The sequence below is a fragment of the Mytilus californianus genome, unplaced genomic scaffold, assembly GCF_021869535.1.
Source record: "Mytilus californianus isolate M0D057914Y unplaced genomic scaffold, xbMytCali1.0.p SCAF_6, whole genome shotgun sequence".
Lineage (NCBI taxonomy): Eukaryota > Metazoa > Mollusca > Bivalvia > Mytilida > Mytilidae > Mytilus > Mytilus californianus.
The window spans coordinates 4,764,150-4,788,289 of NW_026262712.1; the positions used below are offsets into that span (position 1 = coordinate 4,764,150).

Genomic DNA, 24,140 nt, shown 5'->3' on the forward strand with positions numbered 1-24,140 from the left:
ATGTGTTTTCTGTTCTTCTGGTATAGCTTTGCTGTTTCATGTAGTATGTTTATTACGCGTTTTTTTTTTTTATTCAAATCGTGGCTTAAATAATGGTTCATAAGAGGTTCATTAATATAGGCTTATGTTTTCAAGGGCTTAGTTTGATTTCAGAATTGTGTTTATAGCTAACATTTTATCAATTATACCGAAATAAGATGTATCTACTTACCAAAAGACAGATCTTGATAACAACGGCAACTGATGTAGCGACTGACCTAAATTAAATGTAAAATACTGTTATTTGAAAATGATCAAGATGTTTAGTTGTTTATTATTAAAAGGTTTTAATCCAAATAGCAAGGATAACAATGCACTTAATTCTTTATACCTTTGACATTAGAAGAAAACAATCATTTGGTTTTGTATTTTCAAAAAAATAATGGGGAACAATTGATATATTTTGGTCCCGTACACAAAAATTACATGATAAGCTATAAAACCAGGTTTTACAAAAGGAAATGCCTGTACCAAGTCAGCAATATGACAGTTGTTTTCCATTTGTATGATGTGTTTGAGCTTTTGGTTTTACCATTTGATAAGGGACTTTCCGTTTTGAATTTTCCTTTGAGTTCCGTATTTTTTCTGATCACAGAAACCAGTATTAAAATTGTATACGTCAGTCGCAAATTTCGTCTAAAAAAGGAGTCATTTGTAATGAAAATATGAAAAAAGCCAATTAAAATACGACGTTGAATAGCACTGAGAACCAAAACTTTCGAAAGGTTTCGCCAAATACATGTATGGTAATCTACTTCTGGGGTAGACAATCCCTATTATTTTGAAATTCTTTGAAATCACAACTTTATTAACTTTAGAATGGTGGATTTAAAATGAAAATGCATATATAATCTGAAAAGTGCTGCAGTGTCATCAGAAACATTTTCATTTTTTTAACAATTCTAGATTCAATCTCTTAAAAAATTTCCGATATATTAGCATAATTGGGTGCTTGCATTATAATAGCTTTATGTCCGAATTGTTTGACTATAACAATATGAATAAATGTACAATAATCTGTCTGCAAGGTCTGATGGTTAGATAATCGTGTTCTTACTTTTGAAAACTTCTCCTTGCAAAGATACATAAGGACCGACAGAGACCATGTTGAGTTGTCAGTAGCAAATAATAAGGTTTTCGTGAGATCTTTTCTTTTGAGGCCTTTACTTCAAATTTCCTGTATGTGTATTCTGATGCGACAACTACTATAATCTAAAATATATATTAATATTGATAGGTTAGTTGAATAATTTAAGATTATAATCTGAAAATGAATTTTTTTATTGCAGAGTATGTTAGGGCTTTGCTTGTAAATGTGCCAGTTGATCATTTTGCCGCTATTGTTGAGTAATATGTTCATCATTTATTGAATTTAACTTCTTCATTGTACCTTTTAATATTTGTTATTTCACTCACCAACATCAACTGGTAATCATAATACTATGTGTGCTATGCTTGGGGTGCAGGATTGTTTTTAAATGGATTTTTGTTCTCAAAAGACTCCAAAAAACTGATGATTTTAATCAACACCAAATTTGTCAAACTGCTAATATCTCAGTTTATATATCTGATACTATTGATTCTGCAAAGAAAATAAAACTGTGCTGAGCTTACATTGCGAAGTCGCATTTCATTTCTAGAATGTATGTTGTATTATAATTACCTAAATATTATGCGTTTAATTCGTTTTCTTTATCGTAAATTATCATTCAAATTTAGAACGCCTAGAGATGGAAAACCTTTATATATTTATATATATATATCTCGCTATACTCGAGCCTTATAGATAAATTGTTGTATACCTGACACATAAGACAACTTGAAATGATTCCCAAGTAGGCCTCTAGAAATGTTGATAACTGTTCGTTATATTGCTCGTAGCAGCTTGTTCTATGATTTATTGTACATCCTAGCTACAGGTAAAAATAATGGTACAAACTGCAGGTAAAATATCAAAATGACAATAATACTTTCTAAATTGTATGTGTCCTAAGCGCATATCTAGATTTACAAGCCATTTTATTTCTGTCGTTTCTTTGCAAAAGATGTTTCCTGAAATATTGTAAATATGTATTTTGTTTTTCAAAAAGCATTTGGTACAGGTGGTATGACGAAAAGGTTTACATTAAAATATCATGTTTTTAATGTTTTATAATGTAGTTAACCTTTCTGTCTGCTTCGATAGATGTTGTGAATTTTTTTTTTAATTTTCGTTTGCAGAAAATGCCCATTTTGAGAAATTACTTCGCATGTAAACGAATGTGCAAGTTCCAACTGCCAAACATATGTTTCAAAATACCAATATCTTTGAAAAATGATCATAGATATTATAAGAATACATAACAAATAGAAATGATCAGGATACACTAAGGAACAATAAAAAAAAATCATATTCCACTAAAATATGATATAATTACATACATTATGAACTGCAACGACAATTCTGATATATAAATATCAGTTAGACTCAATAAGAGAGTAATTGTATTATTTTACGATGGTATGAATTGTCCCAATTACCGCGGAACAGTTAAGAACAGAGTTCAATGATAAGCTTAACTGTGTTGAAGACTAAAGACTTATAGTTGATAACACCAATGATTAATACTACTTTCAATATATTGGGATCACGACAGCCTGTGCGGTTGTAAACTCAACGTTTGGATCAGGAAAGGTCAATGCTTGACGCGTAACACAGTAACGATACATTTCTAAAAGTAATTTTGTAATCACTAACGAAGAGAAGGACATTAACAAACTTGCAAGGAAAGATTGATAATACCATTTACAACAACAAAATAAATACATCACAAAATACCAATAAAAAACGAAACCTTGTGTAAGAAATTTTAACATAAATTCGAAGTGAACTCTTTTGCTTCATAGAGATCATCAGCAAAAATATCAAACGATGAGGTTGAGAATCATAAGGATCAAGCACATTTTTTTATAAGTTGTTAATGTGTAAACTGAGATGCTAAGTAACAAAGTTTACATGTTCGGACTTTAACTCAGGTTGGGAGTTGATCGACCGAATTAAATGTTATATTTATTAATGAATAGAGTATACAAAATGTGAAAATGTCTCAGAAAAGATAAATTTAAAAAAATGAAACATGCAAATTGACTTATTTCCAATAATAAATTATCACTTTGAATAGAGAAATATCCAATTCACACACCTTCCACACATTAAGTTAGAAAAATTATCATTTAATTAAGTTAAAAAGTTAAACTGTACATCTCAAATATGTGGCCATGTTTTATCAGCAACTAGTGTACCAGTTAAGAAATATACTCATCATTAATCTGTCCAACATTATAATTGTACAGTGATAACATGATGTATTGATTACCTAGATCTGATTACCCTTCAGGAGCATCTTAGATCCCCCCTAGTTTTTGGTGGGTTCGTCTTGTTCAGTCTTTAGTTTCAATGTTGTTTTGTGTGTACTATTGTTTGTCTGTTGGTCTTATTCCTTTTTAGACATGGCGTTGTCAGTTTTTTTTTTGACTTATGAGTTTGAATGTCAGTTTTGTATCATTCGGCTCTCTTTTGACAGCAATCATCGTGTTTACGACAGGGATCATTTTTCAAATCTAAACAGTGGTTTTTTTTGTCAAACAAACCTTAAATGAGCAATATCAATCATGTAGTCAAGTTTCAATAATATATTTCGGCAACTTCGAAAGCATACGAGTCATAAAACTGTGTTTGTTTAAGATGTATCTTTAAATTCAAGTATTTTTAAATAATGTTCTAGTCCAAACAAATGTATGACTGCATGTCATCTCCATGAGAATTTCACCATTATACGCAATGATACATGAAAACAAAACAAATGGAAAGCATTAACATGCAATTAAAAAGATTAAATGTTTCTTTCTTTTCTTATTTTTTTTCTTTTTTTGTATTTTAATACCGTAGTGTAACATTAATTCTTCCAATAGAACTACAAACAGAAGCATTAAAATAGAAGGTAAACATGTATACAGGAAATTCATGAAAAAACGTACCTTCCGCATAAAACTCGGAAAGTAATCATATTGGTAATAACTCTGAAGTGAACTCTTTTGCTTCATAGAGACTATCAGCAAAATGACAAATGATAGGGCTAATTTCATAAGGATTAAGATTTTTTTTTTATTAGTTATTAATGTGTAAACTGAGTCGCTAAGTCACAAAGTTTACATGTTCGGACTTTAACTAAGGTTGTGAGTTGATCGACCGAATTAATGTTATATTTATTAATCAATAGATTATACGAAATGTGATTATGTTTTAGAAAAGATAAATTAAAGAAAGTAAAAAAGAAAAATGAAACATGCATATTGACTTATTTCCAATAATAAATTATCACTTTAAACAGATAGGTTTCCAATTCACACACATTCCACACAATAAGTTAGAAACATCATATAATTTAGTTAGATAACAAAACTGTACATCTCAACATGCTCAAGTAAGTGGCCATGTATTATCAGCAACTTGTGTACCAGTTAAGAAATATACTCATAATTAATCTGTCCAACAGTATAATTGTACAGTGATAACATGATATATTGATTAGCAGGATCTGCTAACCTTTCCGGAGCATCTGAGATCACTCCTAGTTTTCGGTGGGTTTGTCTTGTTCAGTCTTTAGTTTTCGATGTTGTGTGTTGTGTACTGTTGTTTGTCTGTTTGTCTGTTTGTCTGCTTGTATAACTTTCTTTTTTAGACATGGAGTTATCAGTTTATTATCGAATTATGAGTTTGAATGTCCGTTTTGTAACATTCGCCTCTCTTTTAGCAATAGTCATCGTGTTTACGACAGGGATCTCCTATAAATGCTTTCTTAGTGTTTTTGTTGTCGAAAAAGAACTCTAAGAAAGCATTGTCATTCATGTAGTCAAGTTTCAATAATATATGTTGGCAACTCTGAAAGCATACGGGTCATGAAACTATTTGTAAATAGATTGATCATTTAAATTAATACATACTTGAAAGTACACATTCAAAACGGCGCGATTCAAGATTTAGTCAGCATATCCCAAAAGATACAACGCGAAAATATTCATTTTTAAGGACAATAACATACGTGTCTCCCCAGTATTACATTAGTTATGATCACAATGAACGGGCTTTTTTAAAATAATGATTTAGTCTAAACAATGTATGACTGCATGTCATTTCCATGAAAATTCTCTATCATACGCAATGATATATTAAAACAAAACAGATGGAAAACATTAACATGTAATTAAAAAGATTAAATGTTTCTTTTTTCTTTTTTTTCTTTTTGTATTTTTTTGTATTTTTGTAACATTAATTCTTCCAATAGAACTACAAAAAGAAGCATTGACATAGAAGGTTAACATGTTTACAGATAATTTATGAAAAAACGTACCTTCCGCATAAAACTCGGAAAGTAATCATATTGGTAATTACTCTGAAGAAGAATATGGGTGTATGTTTCACCATAAGAATAAAGTACTTCACTTAACGCTGACTTCTGTAAAATAAAAATCATTTAAGCGTCTAAAGCAAAGAATGTTTAAATTGTAATTTTACAATGTTTTCCATATAAAAAAGGGAAAGTACAAGTATTAACATAACAATGCCCAAAACTTAGCGATTGCATTTTTGATTTTGAATCATCCCACCCTCCTTAATATCTCTGATAATTATATCTTTTATATAAATAAGTGGTTCTGAAAATGTAGAATGTGTGTCGGATTAGAAAGAGAAAGAAAATACTGCGGAAATTATAGTTTCGTTTCTTTCTGTTTTATTCTCAATTTTGCAAATATGTTTTTAAGATGAACGGTCGGTGTCGTTTTTTGTTGTTGTATTTTTTTTAATGTAACCCATATATGTTTTGGCTAATTCTTGCTCATTTAACAACATCAATGCTATATCTTCTCATGAACTTTAGTATTCGTATTCAAGTAATATCAACTGATGTTTTTGAAGAAAAGAGGCAACTGCTATTGGTCTTAACTTATAGTTGTATCCTTACATCATTCCTAACGTATACTATATCATATTATGCCAGTTGTACACATATGATGTATATCTTATATTTACATTAGCTTGATTCTTATGATATGCTTCAATACTCATGGAAATTAATTTAAATCGTTACCTTATAGTATACAATTGAAATGAGCGTGATGTATCCAGCATATATGACTATCATGACAGAACTCAATACAATATTCTGAAATATAAAGTATTATATAAGGTTACTATCTATCTATCTTTCAGTAGAACAGGTGTAAACGGCTGGGGAGGAAATAAAAATGTATCACTATACGAAATCAATTTCAGTTGAAATATCACAATTTTGAATATATTTATTAGATTAAGAGTTTAGACAACTAATCTTGCATCTTAAGATTGAAAACATTGGGAACTGTTCCCTTGTAAGTTTATACAGGAACTTCTTACGAAGAAAGAAAAGAAGTTAGCAGTATCCTTTAACTTGACTTTCCACTATATAGATGATGTTCTCTAACTACATAATTCACAATTTGGTGATTATGTCGAACGTATTTATCCGATTGAACTTGATATTAAGGTAACAACAGATACACTTAAGTCTGCCTGATATGTTGACTTACATCTAGAAATCTGAAAACAAACCTGTACCAAATCAGGAATATGACAGTTATTATCCATTCGTTTGATGTGTTTGAGCTTTTGATTTTGCCATTTGATTACGGGCTTTCCGTTTTGGGTTTTCCTAGGAGTTCGGTACTTTCTACGACAAGAAAGATGATTTCAGCTTTCCAAATGTGAACTTTCTATTTCCAGCAGCGCCTGCATACGGAGTATATATCTTCCAGTTGATACGATATCCCAGGGCTTGTATTTCCTATCATGATTTCCTTGATAAAGGGTTGCTGCTCACAAGAAAGCAATTAAATCAAGAGTTCCAAGTGGTGAAGTTAAAATCATTCCTTCTAAGTTTTACTAGTGCGATCACAAGTTGGTTGACCGTTGTAGAATATCCATTTCAAAGATGACGAGGGATATGTTTCATTTGTCGTAACTACAATTCCGTTTCCTTTTCCCCGAATGTGACCTACCGAATAAGACTTATCACCTTGTTTGTACTAATATAAGCAAAACGACGGGTGCCACATGTGGAGCAGGATCTGCCTACCCTTCCGGAGCACACGAGATCACCCCCGTTTTGTGGCGGGGTTCGTGTGGCTCAGTCTTTAGTTTTTTGGCTGAGTTTCATGTACGGTTGTTTGTTTGTCTTGTTTCTTTTTTAGCAATTGCGTTGTCAGTTTATTTTAGACTTTTGAGTGTCCTTTAGGTATCTTTCGCCTCTCTTTTGAAAAAGAGAAAAAAGCACATCAATCAGCCAATTTGTCATGGCAATAGAAAAACATTCTTAAAGTAGATTTCTGTTGGATTAGATCAAGGTCACATACGATCAGGCCCAATTGTATTATTAAATTATAATTAACAGATCATGACAAAAACAAAGGCATATGACAGGCTTACATACCACTAAGGATTGTTGGACTAGTCATTTTTTTTGGTACTTTCATAGTTACAAAATAACACAACTTGAGGGTATGCAGTTCTAACTCGTAGGACGTCAAGTTTCTCTAACAATATCTGGTGTCTGAATTTACTGAACCAGCAAATAGAAGTCAAAATCTTATTTGATATACATTTTAAAGATCACTTCAAAATGAACATTCGTGAAAAATTTCAAACTATTGTGACCGCAACATAATTATAAACTAACTTTTATCAAGTTCAAAAACAAATTCGATACAGACAGCCTTACGGACTATATTGACAGACCAAATGACAAAGAATACGATCCGACTATCAGAGGCATTGCATATAAAATGTAGGAAAGATAGCGTTACATTATTTACGAATGTCATAAGCTTGAAATAAAGTGAAATGTTTTTATTTTGAGAAATTGATGAAAACCTTTCTGTAGACTTACAACAAATGTCTATAAAGAAATATGTATTGATTATGTAGTCAAATTTCCTACATTTACATGCACAATAAATCTTTAAAAGAGAATAATACTATTTTGCATTCGAATATATTAAGTTTTATTAATATTAACTTATCACATTCAATACGGTCTGGTGTTTAGAATGACTGATAGGCAGTTATAAAGAAATATATCGTAAGAAAAGGCTATATGAATCGTATTAACATTTACGGTTTAGAGTACCTTCGTCAGTGAATAGTAAAAAGGTGTTGAAGTACACAAATACAATATGCTTTATAAAATTAAAATACAAAATTAAGTATTTGGTGTATTCAATATGATTATAAATCTGTGTGCCAAATCAGGTATGTCTTTAAAAAAAAAAATTGACCGAAGAATTTAAATGCTTTCGGCAACTTACAATAATTGAAATTAAATAGAATATATGAATAGACATCTTACCACAACAAGGAAGTAAGGCTTCTTGTAAAAAGCTCCACAAACACCAAACACGCCAGATGTTGTGTCCAGAACAAACGCACCTATCAAGGAAAATACAACCCATTTCGTAGTTGTCCCAATGGGCATTCCATAAATATCATAAATATTCACGATTTTTATGACATTTTCATCTAGTACACTTTCCGCTATCTTAATGTAAATTGAAATAGCTACAAAACCAAGGCTAAACGTCTGTAAACAAAGAAATTGTTACGTTTGAGGTTAACAATACAATTAAAAAAGAAATAAGAACAATGTAATTTTTTGCCGTTGTAGATTTATTCCAGACGGATAATTAGTTTTATGCGCAATTAAACAAACAAGAGCTGCACAAGAAGAAATTACCGTATATCTCGTATCTTTCAAAGCGGTCAACCAAAACATAATTGCGTGCCTAAACTATTTTAGGGGATGACTTCAACTTTACACCTTGGAGCCGTTAATGCAATTACTTCCTGGTAAACAGTAATCTTTTTCTGAAGAAATCATAATTGGAAATGCTAGTGCTTCAATATCGTATTATAAATTGATACTATATAGGAATGCGCTGCTGGAACGGAAAGAGCGAAAAAACTAAATAATCTCTGTTGTTGTCAAGTTCATTTTTGTACCGATCATAAAATAGTTGAGACCGTCTTAACTACATTTGTGATATCCTTTTATGCAAGGTCACTTGCCTGGACACGGTGCAGTCAATATAAGATGTAATATTTAGTTAAAGGACATTCTATATATAGTTGTATTTCAGTTTCCATTTTATTTCTTGACCAGCTCATGTATGAATTCACATTACAATATAATAACAGTTCGCAAGAAGAGGGCCACACTGCACGTCTATTGGAATTCCGATTGTCTCTTCTCCTTGTACAAATGAAATGGAATATTGACTATATAAAAGGCAAAAGGTTATATGAAGACGCATGGCAATTAATAAAGTACATGATTTCAAATAAGGTATCTAAATTAAGGCGACATAAAGCATCAATACTCTTATCTTATTGAAGAGTTTTTTTTTTTGCTGTAGACGCGTTTTTTTGTTAAATGTAGTCTTATTGTTGTGTCATTAGCGTTAATCACTTTATCTATATTTATTTCTTAACTTGTTTTCATAGTTTCTTATATATTCCTGATTAGTTATGGTTAGCTTTAAAAAAAGTACAATGACCGTTAACAATGTTTAACTTATACTTACTCTTGCAATTAAGGAAGCTGTCAAGATAATATTAGCCGATAGAGTTATCCGTCCCCTTCTAATTTCTTGTGATTTAAGCATATTCAACTATCTCTAAAATTGTCCTCCTGAGCACTTGAAACTGAACTGAAAAATGATTAATACTAGCGCATTTGATTTGAGTTTAGTAAAAAAATGATTGTTCTTGGTTTTATTCATGAATATTAAACGCCTTTTAAGGATGTCATTCGCTCAAACATAAATAATGTACACTATATAGTTCTTTTAAAGATGAAATAATAACTGATTATTGTTCATATTCTATAAAGGTACGCTGGGTATTTAATTACAAGTATTAAACATCGGTGATTAAAAATAAATCTTTTGGAGAAATCACAATGTCATTCATGGTCCAAGGACACAGTTATCGTCCTTTGGTTTTCGTTGTCTACGAATATAGTCCCTAGTGTGAACAGTGTATAACTAGCTTTTTTTTTTGATACACTTTCCCAATTTATTTCTTGATATTTTATGCATGAAATATTAAGTAAGGGGATGAAATTACATGTTAAAAAAATTTGGGTGCTGAATCTTTATGTTAAGTAGTGATTTGGTCCAGTTAAAAAAGGTCAAAAATTAGAATGTCTGAAGCTGTCAAACTGAATTTTAGCCCCCCTTAACACAGAATTGTCAATATTTTGAGTTAGAACTGGTAGAAGTTTCTATAATTTTGATATTATTTGTATCAATAGTAGTACATTACACTGTAAAAATCTTTTTAAGATAGAGCAGGTGCGATTTTTTTAATTTGAATTTATTGTCTAAAAGAAATGCACTACGAAATAACTGTGTTCTCGGGCCTAAGAGAGGAATTCCGTAAATGTAGATTCTGTACTTTGGCAACTTTCCTGAATGGTTTGCTGGTTTCAATTTGTCAAACTCAATAAAAGTAAAGCATTTACATCTTTGTTTGACAGAAATTCTGTTTAAATGTCCCATTTTGGCATTATATGGCTAAAATAAGCATTTTAAAGCAGTTTCCATTTTATGCCTAAGAGCCATGCTGACTTTCAATCTGACAGCTTTTTATGTTCCTGATATTTGTGTTTCTATGCTTAAATCAAATTTAATGAACCATTTGTGAACTTGGAATCTAGAGAAAAGTAGATTATCACAGAAGAAATGTGCAGCATATTTGTATTTATGTCCCTGGTTAAACGGCCTGTTTGATGTATGTGAAATGTGAAGAGCTTTGTACATAAAATCTGTAGTACATCACAAATATTTCACTAAATCTGTAAAAAAAACACTTTACAATGATCAGTACACCCTATTCATTTCATATGCTACCATAATTTTCTTCTTTAGGATAGTAAGTGGTTCAAATATATGCCAAATGAGACTAAAACTACATGCAAGTTTTCCATTGAAAAGTGAAAAACTGGTCATCAGACCATACTGTCTGCAAAAAAAAGTTGAATTCAAGAGTCCTTTTGCAATTAAACTTCTTGTATCATGACATCTTAGCATAGAAATGAGCAAAAAGTAACAAATTTCAATTTCTTATAGCCTCTGTGTGCATTTTTATATGTAAATATGGGCTACGGCCTAAATCGACTCTAAATAATTCTCAGTCTTACAGGACCTAAGACATATATATAACAATAGTCCTTACTTGATGATATGTATGAACTATTTGCAACTAGACGTTCAGCAAGTAAAAAGCAATCAAGGTTGTAAATCATTATTTCATATTTAATGTGTACCTTTACTTCTATCCTACATGAGCACGAACCTAAAAACTGTATATTAGATACTTAATGTGCTAAATAATTATAAGCATGTGTCTAAATTGAAGTCTGGAATCGAACAGGCGTAACGGATGTAGTCTCGATATTAGGACTTTGTTATCCTGTCGGTTAGTAAAAACAATTGTTAAAACTGTCGCCACCCATCCTACCTTTTCTTTTTGCACAACAGCGAACAAGACCAACCAGTGGCGGATCCAGGGGGGTTCCGGGGGCTGGAACCCCCTTTTTTTACGATCGATGCTTTTGAATGGGGACCTTTTGGAACTCTTGATTTAGTAGCTTCCTTGTGAACAGCAACCCTCTATCAAAGAAATCATGATAGGACATACACGCCCGGGAATATCGTATCAGTTGGGAGATATATACTCCGTATGCAGGCGTTGCGGGAATGTTGCTACATAGAAATGGAAAGTTCACAATTGGGAAGCTGAAATCATCTCTTTTGTCGTAAAGTTTTGTTTTCAACCGACCCTCATTGTCAATTTCAACAAGGAGTCTACTGACGATTTCGACAATGCTGACTTATTTGTAAATCATGTCTTGCTGATAATGTTTGATGTGTAACTTTTCTGTCTGTCTGTTATAATTTTCAAAATAATAGTTAAAAATGAAAAAAAAACGATAAAATTCGTCATTTAAGGACAATAGATCCTATAAGACCAGTTGAACAAAAAAATGGAAATAGCAGCACAATCATGTTCTGTTATATGTGTTTATCAGACAAATATACAGAAATCATGGTTGCTTTCATGGCTCCAAATACATACACCATGTTTGTTGAAAGGAATGATACCTGAAAATGACTAAAACAGGACTAGAACAGAGTCTAACGTCAATAAACGAAAGATTTGTTATGGTGCTACTCAAAGTCTCTCTAAACTGTTGGTTGATAATCTAAGAGTTTTAAAAGACCGTTCTTTATTTCATACATTGTATTTCAACTTTGAAAAAAATCGTCATTAGTCATGTCATTGTGTCCATTGATGGTCTGGGGTGGGTCGGGTCGGTGAGGGTTATAACTTATGAAACGTTATGTTTTTTTAGTCATCAAGGCCATCATCGAAGGTCGTATGGTTAACTTATTTAATTTTATTTTTCAGAAGAAGTTTGTTTAGTGTACAGGTACTTTAGTTTACATAAGGTTTCTCAGTACCTTTAAATTAGTTGTGTTACATAACATGTTAGAATAAATCGATAATAAACATATTTGTAAAACATGTTAATATAAGACACGGTGTTAACAAAAGAACTTTACATTGACTGAATGAATTACTGGCATATAATACCTATAGGAGGGTCTGCATGGTGTTTACAGACCTATGGAGAATAATGAGCGGAACCCACAGAAAATGGACCAAACCTACAGAAAATGGACCGAAAATATAGAATAGAGAAAAATTGGACAAAAATAAAGAATACAGAATAATTGCCAAAAATATAGAGAATGTACACGGATGCCACACTCGCACTATCATTTTCTATTTATAGCGGACCGTCAAATTAGGATAAAAACTCTAATTTGGCATTACAATTAGAAATATCATATTATAGGGAACATTTGTACTAAGTTGTAAGTTGATTGATGACGTAATGTAACAATTAAAGGCTACAGCAATGAAGGCCCATCAATCGAGACCCTCATCTAGAGTTTAATAAAACTATTACACAACAGAGAGAACGATAAGTTAACGTCCGATATTTGCAAATCTAACAAAATGAGTATTTACGAAGCTAGTTCGTAATATACATCGATCTGATAACAAGCTTTTTATTGCATGCAACATATCGTTTACAACAGCTCAACGCGAACTATAACGTTTTGCATGTACTGATACTTATCTTGCCGACTTTAAATCAACATTGTGTAATTTGATTTGAATTAATGAAGCAAATATAAGGACGTCATCAATTTCGTTTTTGTTTTGTTATTTTTTTTAACCAAAATTGGCAAGTTTTATCGAACTCGGCGACCCCTTTCCCTTTGTACATCATAATATATCTAAGTCATTGAGAAATTAACAACGCTGCTTATAAAAAAATGTTGGACTAAGCAAGAATTAATATACAAATCCTCGGACTAGGGATACATGTATGTGGTAGTAAATAATGCTTTACTATCCTATATAATCTATGTACTATAGTTTTAAACATGTTGATGTATATTTCAAACATGGCCATATCTCGTAATCAAAGACAAGAATAACTTTAAAAGTTTAAATATTTATTAAACTATAATCGAGAGTGGACGAATATAGTTGTTAACGGGGTTAAATGGTAAAATCCGATACTCTTATGATTTTAATGGGGATGGCAGAGTGCAATGATCCGAGTGGATATGGTGTAAAGTTAAACCCCAAAAAACTACCAAACGGGACAAATATGGTTTAAATGCATACAGAATTATAGAAATATGCATATAGAATTTGAGAAAAATGCATATAGAATTAGAAAAAAATGCATATAGAATAAGAGGAAAATGCATACAGAATTTTAAAAATGCATAAACATTTTTGTTTAGGGGCCAGCTAACGCCCACCTCAGAGTGTGGGATTTTTCGCTGTGTTGAAGACCCATTGGTGGCCTTCGGCTGTTTTTCTGCTCTTTGGTTGAGTTGTTGTCTCTTGGACACAATCCCCGTCTCCATTCTCAACGTTCTTCATAAATAATTAGAGAAAAATGCATATAGAATTAGAGAAAAAGTGCATATAAATTAAGAAAAAAATGCCTATAGAATTAGAGAAACATGTTTTATATATGTCAGCATGTTCAATTTGCCACACATGGAACTGGATCTGTCAACCCTTCCGGATCAGTTAGGATCGCCCCCGGTTTTTGATTGGATTCAGTCTTTAGCTTTCTGCGTAAAATATTGGTAGAATTGTTTGTCTTTTCGTCTGTTCATCTTTTTTTATCATGGTAATGTCTGTTTTTCTTCGACTCATGATTTTTGATTTCCTATCCAGTCACGAATGAAGCCGTACTTTGAAAAGGAGGGAAAAGGAGGGGGTCAAACCCTCGGAACACACCTACCCCTGAATCCGCCAATGTTATCGGTTCTTTTTTTTAAGACTGACCTTTTTATGATATTAGTACCCATTTTACTTTTATTATGTTCAGATATAGAAAACTACATTCAAATTTAATTTAAACTCATTTTGACACATGTCATTTCTTCAGGTTACCTATATAACATAAACAAGGAAGTCCTTGTCTATACTATATACGTATGCAATCATATAAAACCAATAAATAAATATTTAAAGGAACATTTTTTGAACGATTCTTTTATTCAAACTTACAATGCCTCGATGCATTTTAAAGTAATATAAGTTTTAAAAATATTTTAATCGACACATACCAGGGTACGTGTTGTAAATCAATAGTATAAAAAAAACAATATTAGACAATTTCAAAATGGTGAGGGTAAGACGAGGTCGTTTTACTCTTTCAGCTAATATTATCATGACAGCTTCCTTAATTACAAGGGTAAGTCAATATACTTTTTAAAGTCATTTATAATCTTAAATGGTTCATTAAAGTAAATCATTTACCCGTGGAATATGAGTCGGTGGTCTGCTTTGTAATAATAATATTCTATATTATATACAGATACTCGAATATCTGTCATACTTGTACGGAGTTTTACATATTTGAGGAGTATATTCATTTCCCATTGGAAGTATAGAATAAAATAAGAGAAAAAAAAGATAAGATATTTTTCCATCTAAAGGTTTCTTTTAATAATTGTGTGAACTTGTTTTTCTTTTCGTCGTCTTTAGTTTTTTATCATACCATTGCAGGTTACTCCCCATCACCATCTTATTTTGAAGAAGTAAGAAGAAAATTTAAATACAAAACTAACTTAACTTATGAAATGATGACCAGTCCAGGCCACAACAGAATCACCATATTTATATCTTTTAGGGTCTGGATCGAGTGGGAATGTTCTTCTGTATTCTTCAATTGTTTACGTCATTTTCTAATCTTTATTAATTTTGTGTTGCCCATTATCCTATATTCTTTATATTTGACAATCCCTTTCTCTATTATTTATTGTTTGCCCATTTTTCTGTATTATATATTCTTTGCAAAACATACCCCATCCAGACCCGCATTTTATCTTTACCTATATGTTTTCCTTCATTATGGCTTCAACTCATTTTATGTTTGTGAATAATAATCATATGTACAATGCAGCTGATAAGCAATAAGCGTGCAAGCACGTTATACAAAACGAGTTTAGCTACGTTCAATTACAAAACTGACAAAATATGAATTTGTTGTTATAGTGAAATTATAAATTGCCAAAGAAATGTTTTCGATATAACAAAAACCAAATGGAGATATCGGTGATAAGTCAATGAGACAGCAATCCTTTAACAAATAGAACTGAATTACACCCATCTTCAACAATAGATAGACGCATATACAACATGCCAATCCCGCAACCGTACAGCATCTATAACAATGAGAATGATTTAAACAAAAACAATCAAAGACGTCTTTTCACTAATTTAAAACCAATTGGATGTTGGATGAGTTCTGGTTGATATTTTAGTCTTAGATATAAAAGTAAGAAGATGTGGTATAATTGTCAACCAGATAACTCTCCACAAGAGACCAAATGACACAGAAATTAACAACTATTGGTCACCGTACGGCCTTCAACAGCGAGCAAAACCATACCGCATAGTCAGCTGTAAAAGGCCCCGAAATGACAAATGTAAAACAATTCAAACGAGAAAACTAACGGCCTAATTTATGTACAAAATAATGAACAAATATGATACACAGAAACGCTGAATTACAGGCTGCTGACTTGGGACAGGCACATACAGAATGTAGCGAGGTTAAACATGTAAGCGCGGGCACCAAACCCTCCACATAACCTGGTTAGATGCATGATTTCTTTTGTTAATTGTTATTGGCTCTGAACTAGCTGTCATTAACTGCGAGTACTCTCGTATCTGTACTTTGTGTCTTTTTTTGTTGTTAGAGATGCATACATACCCTACCACATCCGGTCTGTGGTTAGATGTTAGATGTTTTTTGCGTTGTATCGATCTGATGAGTTAAGCTTTTTTCATCTGTTTTTTTTATAGTTTGTTCTTATGTTGTGCTATTACACCACTGTTCCAGGTAAGGGGGAGGGTTGGGAGGTCACAAATATGTTTAACCTTGCCCGCCCATCCCAAGTCAGGAGCCTGTAATTCAGTTGTTGTCGTTTTTTCATGTCTGTCATATTTGTTTTTTGTAAATTGGTTCGTTACATGTATAAATTATGCCGTTTGTTTTTCAATTGAATCGTTTCATAATTTTTGAGTCGGGACCTTTTATAGCCGACTATACGGTATGGGTTTTTCTCATTGTTGAAGGCCGTACAGTTGCCCATAATTACTTACATCCACTTCAGTTGAACTTTGGTGGATACTTGTCTCATTGGCAATCACACCACATCTCCTTATTTGTATAAAGATCTACCATTAAGACAAAATGCCTCAGATAACGAATGTTAATAAGATAAGACATAGACAATCATTGGCCAGCTAGGGTCCTGATTTCAGACTATAGCACGAGCATTATGCGATGGCGTTAAACTTTTGTGAGAGATATCAGTCATCCCCTTTTAATCTCAATTAATGTTTTTTTTCAGACTCTGTCTTTTGGATTTATAATGATGGCAATCTACATCAAAGTTGGCGATGATATTCTGGATGAAGACGTCATTAAAGTTGTGGACATGCAAGACGTAGCCGGCATGCCCCTTGGAACAACAGTGAAATCGATTGTATTTTCTCTAATTGGGGTTTTTATGCTGGAAGTACTTACTGGAATATTTGGTTTATGGGGAGCTATTGGGCGAAGTAAAAAGATGTTAACAATCGTAAGAAATACGGGCTAAAGCTAAATAGTTTACATGTCATAATATAATAGAGTTATGTATATCATATATAATGAAACATTTCATCTCGTAAGTGAACATATCTTTTCTACCATTTCCGCTAAGGCGGTGTAAAGAAGGTCTAATTGGTCATATAGATCTTAACAGTTCTATGTATTTACACATCCGTTGCTGTCACATAGATATCAGAAGATGTGGTGTGAGTGCCAATGAGTCATCCAAGTCATAATTTGTAAAAGTCAAACATTATAGGTCAAAGTACGGTCTTCAGCACAAAGCCTTGGTTCACAACGAACAGCCAGCTATAAAGGGCCCCAAAAAATGACTAGTGTAAAACCATTCAAATGGGAACATCAACAGTCCAATCTATATAAAAAACGAGTAACGAGAAACATTTATGAGCCACATCAACAAACGACAACCACTGAACATCAGGTTTAGAATTGGGCATTCCTGCCAAAGTTCAATTAATTTGTATATCGCTTTGGATGCACACAATTTAGATTTACATGCATGTAATGAGTAGGAGACACTCAATTAACTAGGCGTCCCGTTTATTTTGATGTAAAATAGACGAATATGAATTATCCAACTTTTAAATTATGTAATAACAATGACGGATCAGGCAGGAGAGTAGCCGAGTTCACCCTTGACCAATACTGAACTGCCAATGATTAAAAGTACAAGAGCGAGAGAGAGACAGAGAGAGACATACTAAAATTATTGAACAAAAAAGAAAATCTAAAGACTGAACAACACGAAATCCACCAAAAACCAGGGATGATCTCAGGTACTCTGGAAAGGTGAGCAGATCCTGCTCCACATTTCGTACCCGTCGTGTTGCTCATGAAAGTACATTCCGCTGAGAAGTCTTAATCAGTAGGTCACATTAGGGGAACAGAGGACTTGAATGTGGTTACGACAATTGGAACATTTTCGTTGTCATCTGTGAAACAGATATTCCATAACTGTCAACCAACTCGTGATGGCGTCCGTAAATTGTTGAAAGGGATGTTATCAACTTCACCACTTTGAAGTTTTGGTTTACTAGCTTCCTTGTGAGCAGGAACCCTATAACCAGGAAATCATGATAGGAAATAAAAGCCCTGGAATATCGTATCAAGTGGAAGACATATACTCCATATCCGGGCGCTGCTGAAATGTTGCTACATAGAAATGGAAAGTTCATAATTTGGGAGCACAAAGTTTATATAACCGATTATCATAAAAATATTTTTAAAATAAAACTAAGTAATTCGATTGAGGCTTTTGAATATTGCTAATCATTTTACATATTACAGACCGTGCTGATGAGTTCATTGATGATTATAGTATACAGTATATACTTAGTGATTATATACGTCTTATATCATAAGGTAGGTGACTTCACATAAAGGATGCAAGGAAATAGTCTATTTTTTATACTAGTACGAATTATGGAAATCTTATTTCAATTGAACGGTTTAAAAATACCAGACAAAACCAATAATAAAAACCCACAAAATGAACTAACAAACAAATATTCAATGTACATACCAACTCGCCAACCTAAGCAAAAAGTAAAATAACAAAAATACCGAATTCCAAGGGAAATGCAAGACAGAAAGTCCTTTATTAAATGGCAAAATCAAAAGTGCAAACACATCAAACGAATGGAAAACAACTGTCATATTCCTGACTTTGTACAGACATTTTCTTATGTAGAAAATAGTGGATTAAACCTAATTTTATAGCTAGTTAAACCTCTGACCTGTATGACAGTCGCATTGAATTCCATTATATTGACAAAATAGGTAAACACGTCAAAAATTAGGGTACAGCAGTCAACATGGTCAACATTGTAATATAAACTTAATCACTATTAAAAAAAAACAACTGTCGCAACAAAGAAACACAAAATAGCATATAGAAAAAGTACATAAGCAAAAATGAAAGACAAAAATTCAAAATTAACCATAGCACAATAATACATTGGCTGGATGTATAAGTACCTAGCCACGTCATGAGTATAATAAAAATGGACTAAACAGTAAAGGTTAAAATATCCAATATATAATAAAGCACAAAAATCTAGCACAATTCATCTCCAATTTGCCATGTTTCATGTTTATATATATTATTAATATTTTGATTCATAACTAAAGGGGAGGCGAAAGATACCAAAAGGGATTTCAAACTCATATGTCGAAAATAAATAGACAACACCATGGCTAAAAAAGAAAACGACCAACAGACAAACAATAGTACACAAAACACAACACAGAAAACTAAAGACTGAGCAATACGAACCCCACCAAACACTCAGAGTGATGTCAGGTGCTCCGGAAGGGTAAGCAGATCCTTTTCCACATGTGGCACCCGTCATGTAGCTCATGTTAGTAGAAACCCGGTAATAAGTCTAAATCGGTAGGTCACATTCGGGAAAAGGGGATGGGATTGTAGTTACCTTAGGAACATATCCGCTATCATCTGTGAAACGGATATTCCGTAACGGCCAACCTACCTGTGATGTCGTCCGTAAAATGCACAAAGGGATGAATTCAAAGGGAGGGGGGGGGGGAGAGATCTCTGTAAAAGTTTTTAAACAAGACCCATAAGATTGGTTATATTTGTCTTTTCAAACGGATAATGACGTATAGTATATCATGTCATATGCACAGGATTAAATGTATTCAGTCGTCGAACACACGGTCTATTTATCAGTTGTTTCATCATCACTATAAATCGATTAATTCAAAATATTTGTGAAATTTGTATTTTTGCGTAAATTTCGAGGGCATAGATTAAAGGCTTCTAGCATAGTCAATGATATGTAGACTTTATTTTGTTCTAAATTATGTTTATTCAATTAAATGTCAGCTTTACATTACATAACCTTGGACATTAAATTGTACTTTACAGTTTAATAATATGAAGTTAAGGAGAGTGTGAAAATAAAAGATAAATCCATACAATAATTAATTTGAAATTTCCATAAAAGGAATTAGTGGGAAAAATTATTCAACCTTTTTAAATTTTTCAGAGGAAAAATTGTAATGAGCTATTCTCGAATATATCTGCTAATAATGAGAAAATACTCGAATATAGCTGCTAATAATGAGTAAATACTTGAATATAGCTGCTAATAATTTGTAAATACTTGAATATATCTTATAATAGTGAGTAAATATTTGATTCTATCAGCTAATAATGAGCATTCAATGTGAAAAATATGGTGCAAATGACCAGTTACAAAAAAGAGGTAGCCAATGCATTGGCCAATGTCATTGCTGGAATTTTACCACCAATATCTCTTGTATGAAAATCACAAAAAAAATACTGTCAACAAAACAGTTGGAAATAATGCATTAAATTATGCGTTTGTAAAGTTCTAAATTCCTACTACAAATATGTTCAACTGAACGGCGTAATTGTATTAAACTTTTGTTAGTAAGTTAACAAAAGTTTAAACATATAATTGAAAGTATAATATAAAGTAATTGCTTGTAATAAACTACATTTTTTATGCCAGTCTAAGTTATTCACTTCTTCAAATCTAAAAAAGACTGGTACATCAAACGTTTTGATATTCTAATCCTAATCCTTGTAACATTGTTGACAGATTATGAATTACCATTACCTAGCTGTCACAGCTGATGCATGCATTTCAGGATGCACTTGACCTGTCGACACCCTGCCGCGTGTCGTTACATGTATGTTTCTCGAGAATCCGTTAATTTGATTGGCTAACAACAATCGCGCTTCATTCAAAAAATAATCTTCAAATCAAAATGAGTGTTACATTCGTGATGACAAGTGCTTCCAGAAAAAAGTGCACAGGTAAATAAAAGAAAACCTGATAAAACTGTTATAGTTTTATTAGCATACAAATGTAATTATAAGAAATGAATGCTTCTTTTTGTAATTTTATTGGGGTGTAAAAGTGTTGATCGTGCACACATTTTTAGAAGGAAGTGCTCCCGCGCTTCATACAGAATGTGCTTCGGTCAACGCTTTTACACCCCAATAAAATTACAAAAAGAAGCATTCATTTCTTAAGCAATTCACACTCTTTGTTGAAAGATTCAAATAGATTGCTGATTTGTCATTATTTACATTTATTTTTTAGAAGTCAAACCTGAGAGATACCTTAAGCACTTATACCGCAGCATATGAAGCAAGTTCAACTCATATTTCATCTTCATATTTTTCTCACACATTTCCGAATTTTCTGTCAAAGGTACGTTTGTTAATCGTAATTGCATAAAGAATAAATCAATTTCCGAGTACAGCATTCGACAAAAAATAATAAAAGATAATTCACCTGTAATAAAATATCAAAATGAATATTTATGTACATCGAATAGGTTCTTCAGGGATGTTTTGTGTAAGTAATGTATATTCAATTGCACCAAAGTAATATAGAATACATATTAAAATTATATCATCTGTAATGATTTATGGTGATATGTTTTATTACTCAATTTATTTTACCTGCTTAAGCATGTTAAGCATGGTGTCAAGATAAGAAGCGACACACATATGTAATCCTTTTTTTTGTCATGTTATTTAACTTTTTAAAAGAGATCGAGTTAATATCCCCTCAATGTACCTTTTGTAAATTAAATAATCAAATTTATTTATTTGATCTTAAATAGCTAGGATGTGAAAGAAGAGGACAGTCCGGTATTTATTACTGCTATGAAATCTATAATGAGCAACTCAGTAGCTACCTGCATATATATTTTGGATTGATTGTCACGTGTATTGTTTGCCAGGTATAATTTATTTTTCAAAATAAGACCGTGTATTCTCTTAGCCATAACAAACATGACAAACGTTTTCATTCTTTAAATGCTTTTTAATAGGCATCATATATTGAGCACAGAAATGTATATGGTAAAGAAAATAGTGTTGAAGATGAAAACATTTGCATGGATAGACAGTAACAGAGTCGTACGAGCAATGCATGTTATGAATAGAGTGTTTTAGCCATTTTGTTTTGACTCACAAGTTAAATGGAGTCAGTAATTGTGTAATTTGAAAAATAAAGAGCATAAGGTAGAAAGGGATCTCAACACATATCTTTATTACATCTAGATTGTTACTGCACTTACAGAAATTGATGCAGAAATGGCATTAATTCGTATGAGACTGTTCATTTAAATTTGATACAAAGACATAACATCTTATGGTAACATGATATTTAATAAAACGAAATGCTTTCATATATTCAAAATCTTAAAAACTTTATTAAATCGGTGTTATTGTTTCTCCCACGCTTGTTTTAATTTGTTTACAGGTCAATTATTCTTTGTATAGAAACGCAATTAATGTGTAATACAGATTCATAGAATATACATGTAAACCCTCTTCTGATATTGTGTGTCAAAAAAGAAAGGCGAAATACAGGTATACCACAAGGACAACCAAACTTTATAAAAATATGCGTTGGTTTGGTCTTTTTTTTTTATTCGAGCAAAACTTCCATTATTTGTTTTGATGTATATTAATATATATATATATATATATATATATATATATATATATTGATACACAATTAAATTGTTTATAAAGGTTTAAGCAGTGTTAAGTAGTATTTGCAAAACTATCCTTTTCGTACGGACCTAAGTAAACTAATGACATGTATGCTTGTTTTTTTCTTGCACACATCACCTTCCAAAACAACGCTTTGTCAAAAGACAGATTATTGCCAGGAAATTGGGCATTTTATTGTCTCATGTTATTTTCTCCTAGCGGTAGTTAACGACTCTAGAGTTCCTGTGAAATAAAAAAAATATCAGTAGCTTAATCAAATTATTTCTTGATTTTGTTAAATTCAAGAAGGTTGATAAGTTCAAGTAAGCATATATGGAAGTACGGGGGAGACAGTCAAAAGGATTTTGATGTTTTGCTAATCGTAAACGTTTTATTTAGATTATTCCGCTGTATTAAAAACTTCTTTCTCTATTATAAAAAGATAATAAAAATTAAAGTTGTCTTTTTCAGAAGGACAACTACTTAATCGTCAAATCATAAAACTAATTTGTTGCATAATATTACAATTCTTTCCTAGGTTGTTACCATAGTTGCTGTAGAATATACATTTAGGAAATTTGAATTCAAAGAAAAGAAACCAAACCTTACAGACAACAAGTACTATTTGTTGTTGACTATACAACATGGGATATTCAGAAATATCTTATTTTTTGCTAGAGATAACTGGAAAAGGTGAATAAAGTCAACAGTAGTATTCCGCTATTCAATAGTCATAATTCGATTAAGCAAAACCAAATCCGGGTAACAAACTGAAATACACTTAGTGAATCTAATGATGAGGAATGTTTTGTATGTTAAATGATGCTTGATGAAAACAACATAAAAAGGGGTGATATTCAAAATACACGGTAAAATGAAGAAATATAAACGAACAGTAGATCTCTTTAACTTACACTGACGATTCCCAATAACGGTTAATTATAAGGCAATTGTGAATCATCTATCCTCACTATTGTAAGATTATGTTATAGAGTATAACTACACTTTTTGGTCCTTTTGAGTTATATCAGTTCATCAAGGTTTGTATAAGGTTTTGGATTTTTAAATAATTTGTTATGAGCACAAGTGAAAAATAAAGGTAACAGTAGTATACCGCTGATAAATAGTCATAAATCGATTTAACTGAAACTTATCCGGATCACAAACTAAAACCGAGGGAAACACATCAACTATAAGAGGGAGGAAAACAACGGAACAACATAAACACTGAACTGCTACAA

The 24,140-nt window shown here is 32.0% G+C and overlaps 3 protein-coding genes across 7 annotated transcripts in view; 2 read left to right on the forward strand and 1 right to left on the reverse strand.

Moving 5' to 3' along the window:
- The window catches only part of LOC127706053 (uncharacterized), a 29,024-nt gene extending 19,128 nt beyond the window's left edge, over positions 1–9,896 (reverse strand). The window contains exons 1-7 of one of the 3 annotated variants that reach the window (XM_052210464.1): positions 9,691–9,896; positions 8,460–8,690; positions 6,168–6,242; positions 5,430–5,534; positions 1,842–1,952; positions 1,097–1,251; positions 212–257 (exon numbers count right to left, since the gene is read on the reverse strand). In XM_052210464.1, the coding sequence (XP_052066424.1) occupies positions 212–257; positions 1,097–1,251; positions 1,842–1,952; positions 5,430–5,534; positions 6,168–6,242; positions 8,460–8,690; positions 9,691–9,771 (804 nt within the window). In that variant the 5' untranslated portion in view covers positions 9,772–9,896. Of the gene's footprint in view, positions 1–211; positions 258–1,096; positions 1,252–1,841; positions 1,953–4,056; positions 4,089–5,429; positions 5,535–6,167; positions 6,243–8,459; positions 8,691–9,690 lie in introns of those variants that run through there. The other 2 variants (XM_052210465.1, XM_052210466.1) reach the window with 2 other exon arrangements.
- LOC127706052 (uncharacterized) overlaps positions 1–24,140 on the forward strand; it is a 317,740-nt gene that overhangs the window by 182,963 nt on the left and 110,637 nt on the right. The window lies entirely within an intron of this gene.
- Positions 14,856–23,656, forward strand: LOC127706064 (uncharacterized). Its single transcript, XM_052210520.1, has 6 exons — positions 14,856–14,966; positions 17,134–17,364; positions 18,684–18,758; positions 21,491–21,601; positions 22,020–22,139; positions 23,438–23,656. Exons 1-6 carry the CDS (start codon positions 14,895–14,897, stop codon positions 23,594–23,596), a joined length of 768 nt encoding a protein of 255 aa, XP_052066480.1. The 5' UTR covers positions 14,856–14,894; the 3' UTR covers positions 23,597–23,656.

Bases quoted from the DNA above. Each gene is read 5' to 3' on its own strand.
- LOC127706064 (XM_052210520.1), top strand. From the start codon at position 14,895: ATGGTGAGGGTAAGACGAGGTCGTTTTACTCTTTCAGCTAATATTATC. The intron at 14,967-17,133 runs GTAAGTCAATAT...GTTTTTTTTCAG, and splicing joins CAGCTTCCTTAATTACAAGG to ACTCTGTCTTTTGGATTTAT. The intron at 21,602-22,019 runs GTACGTTTGTTA...GATCTTAAATAG, and splicing joins TTCCGAATTTTCTGTCAAAG to CTAGGATGTGAAAGAAGAGG.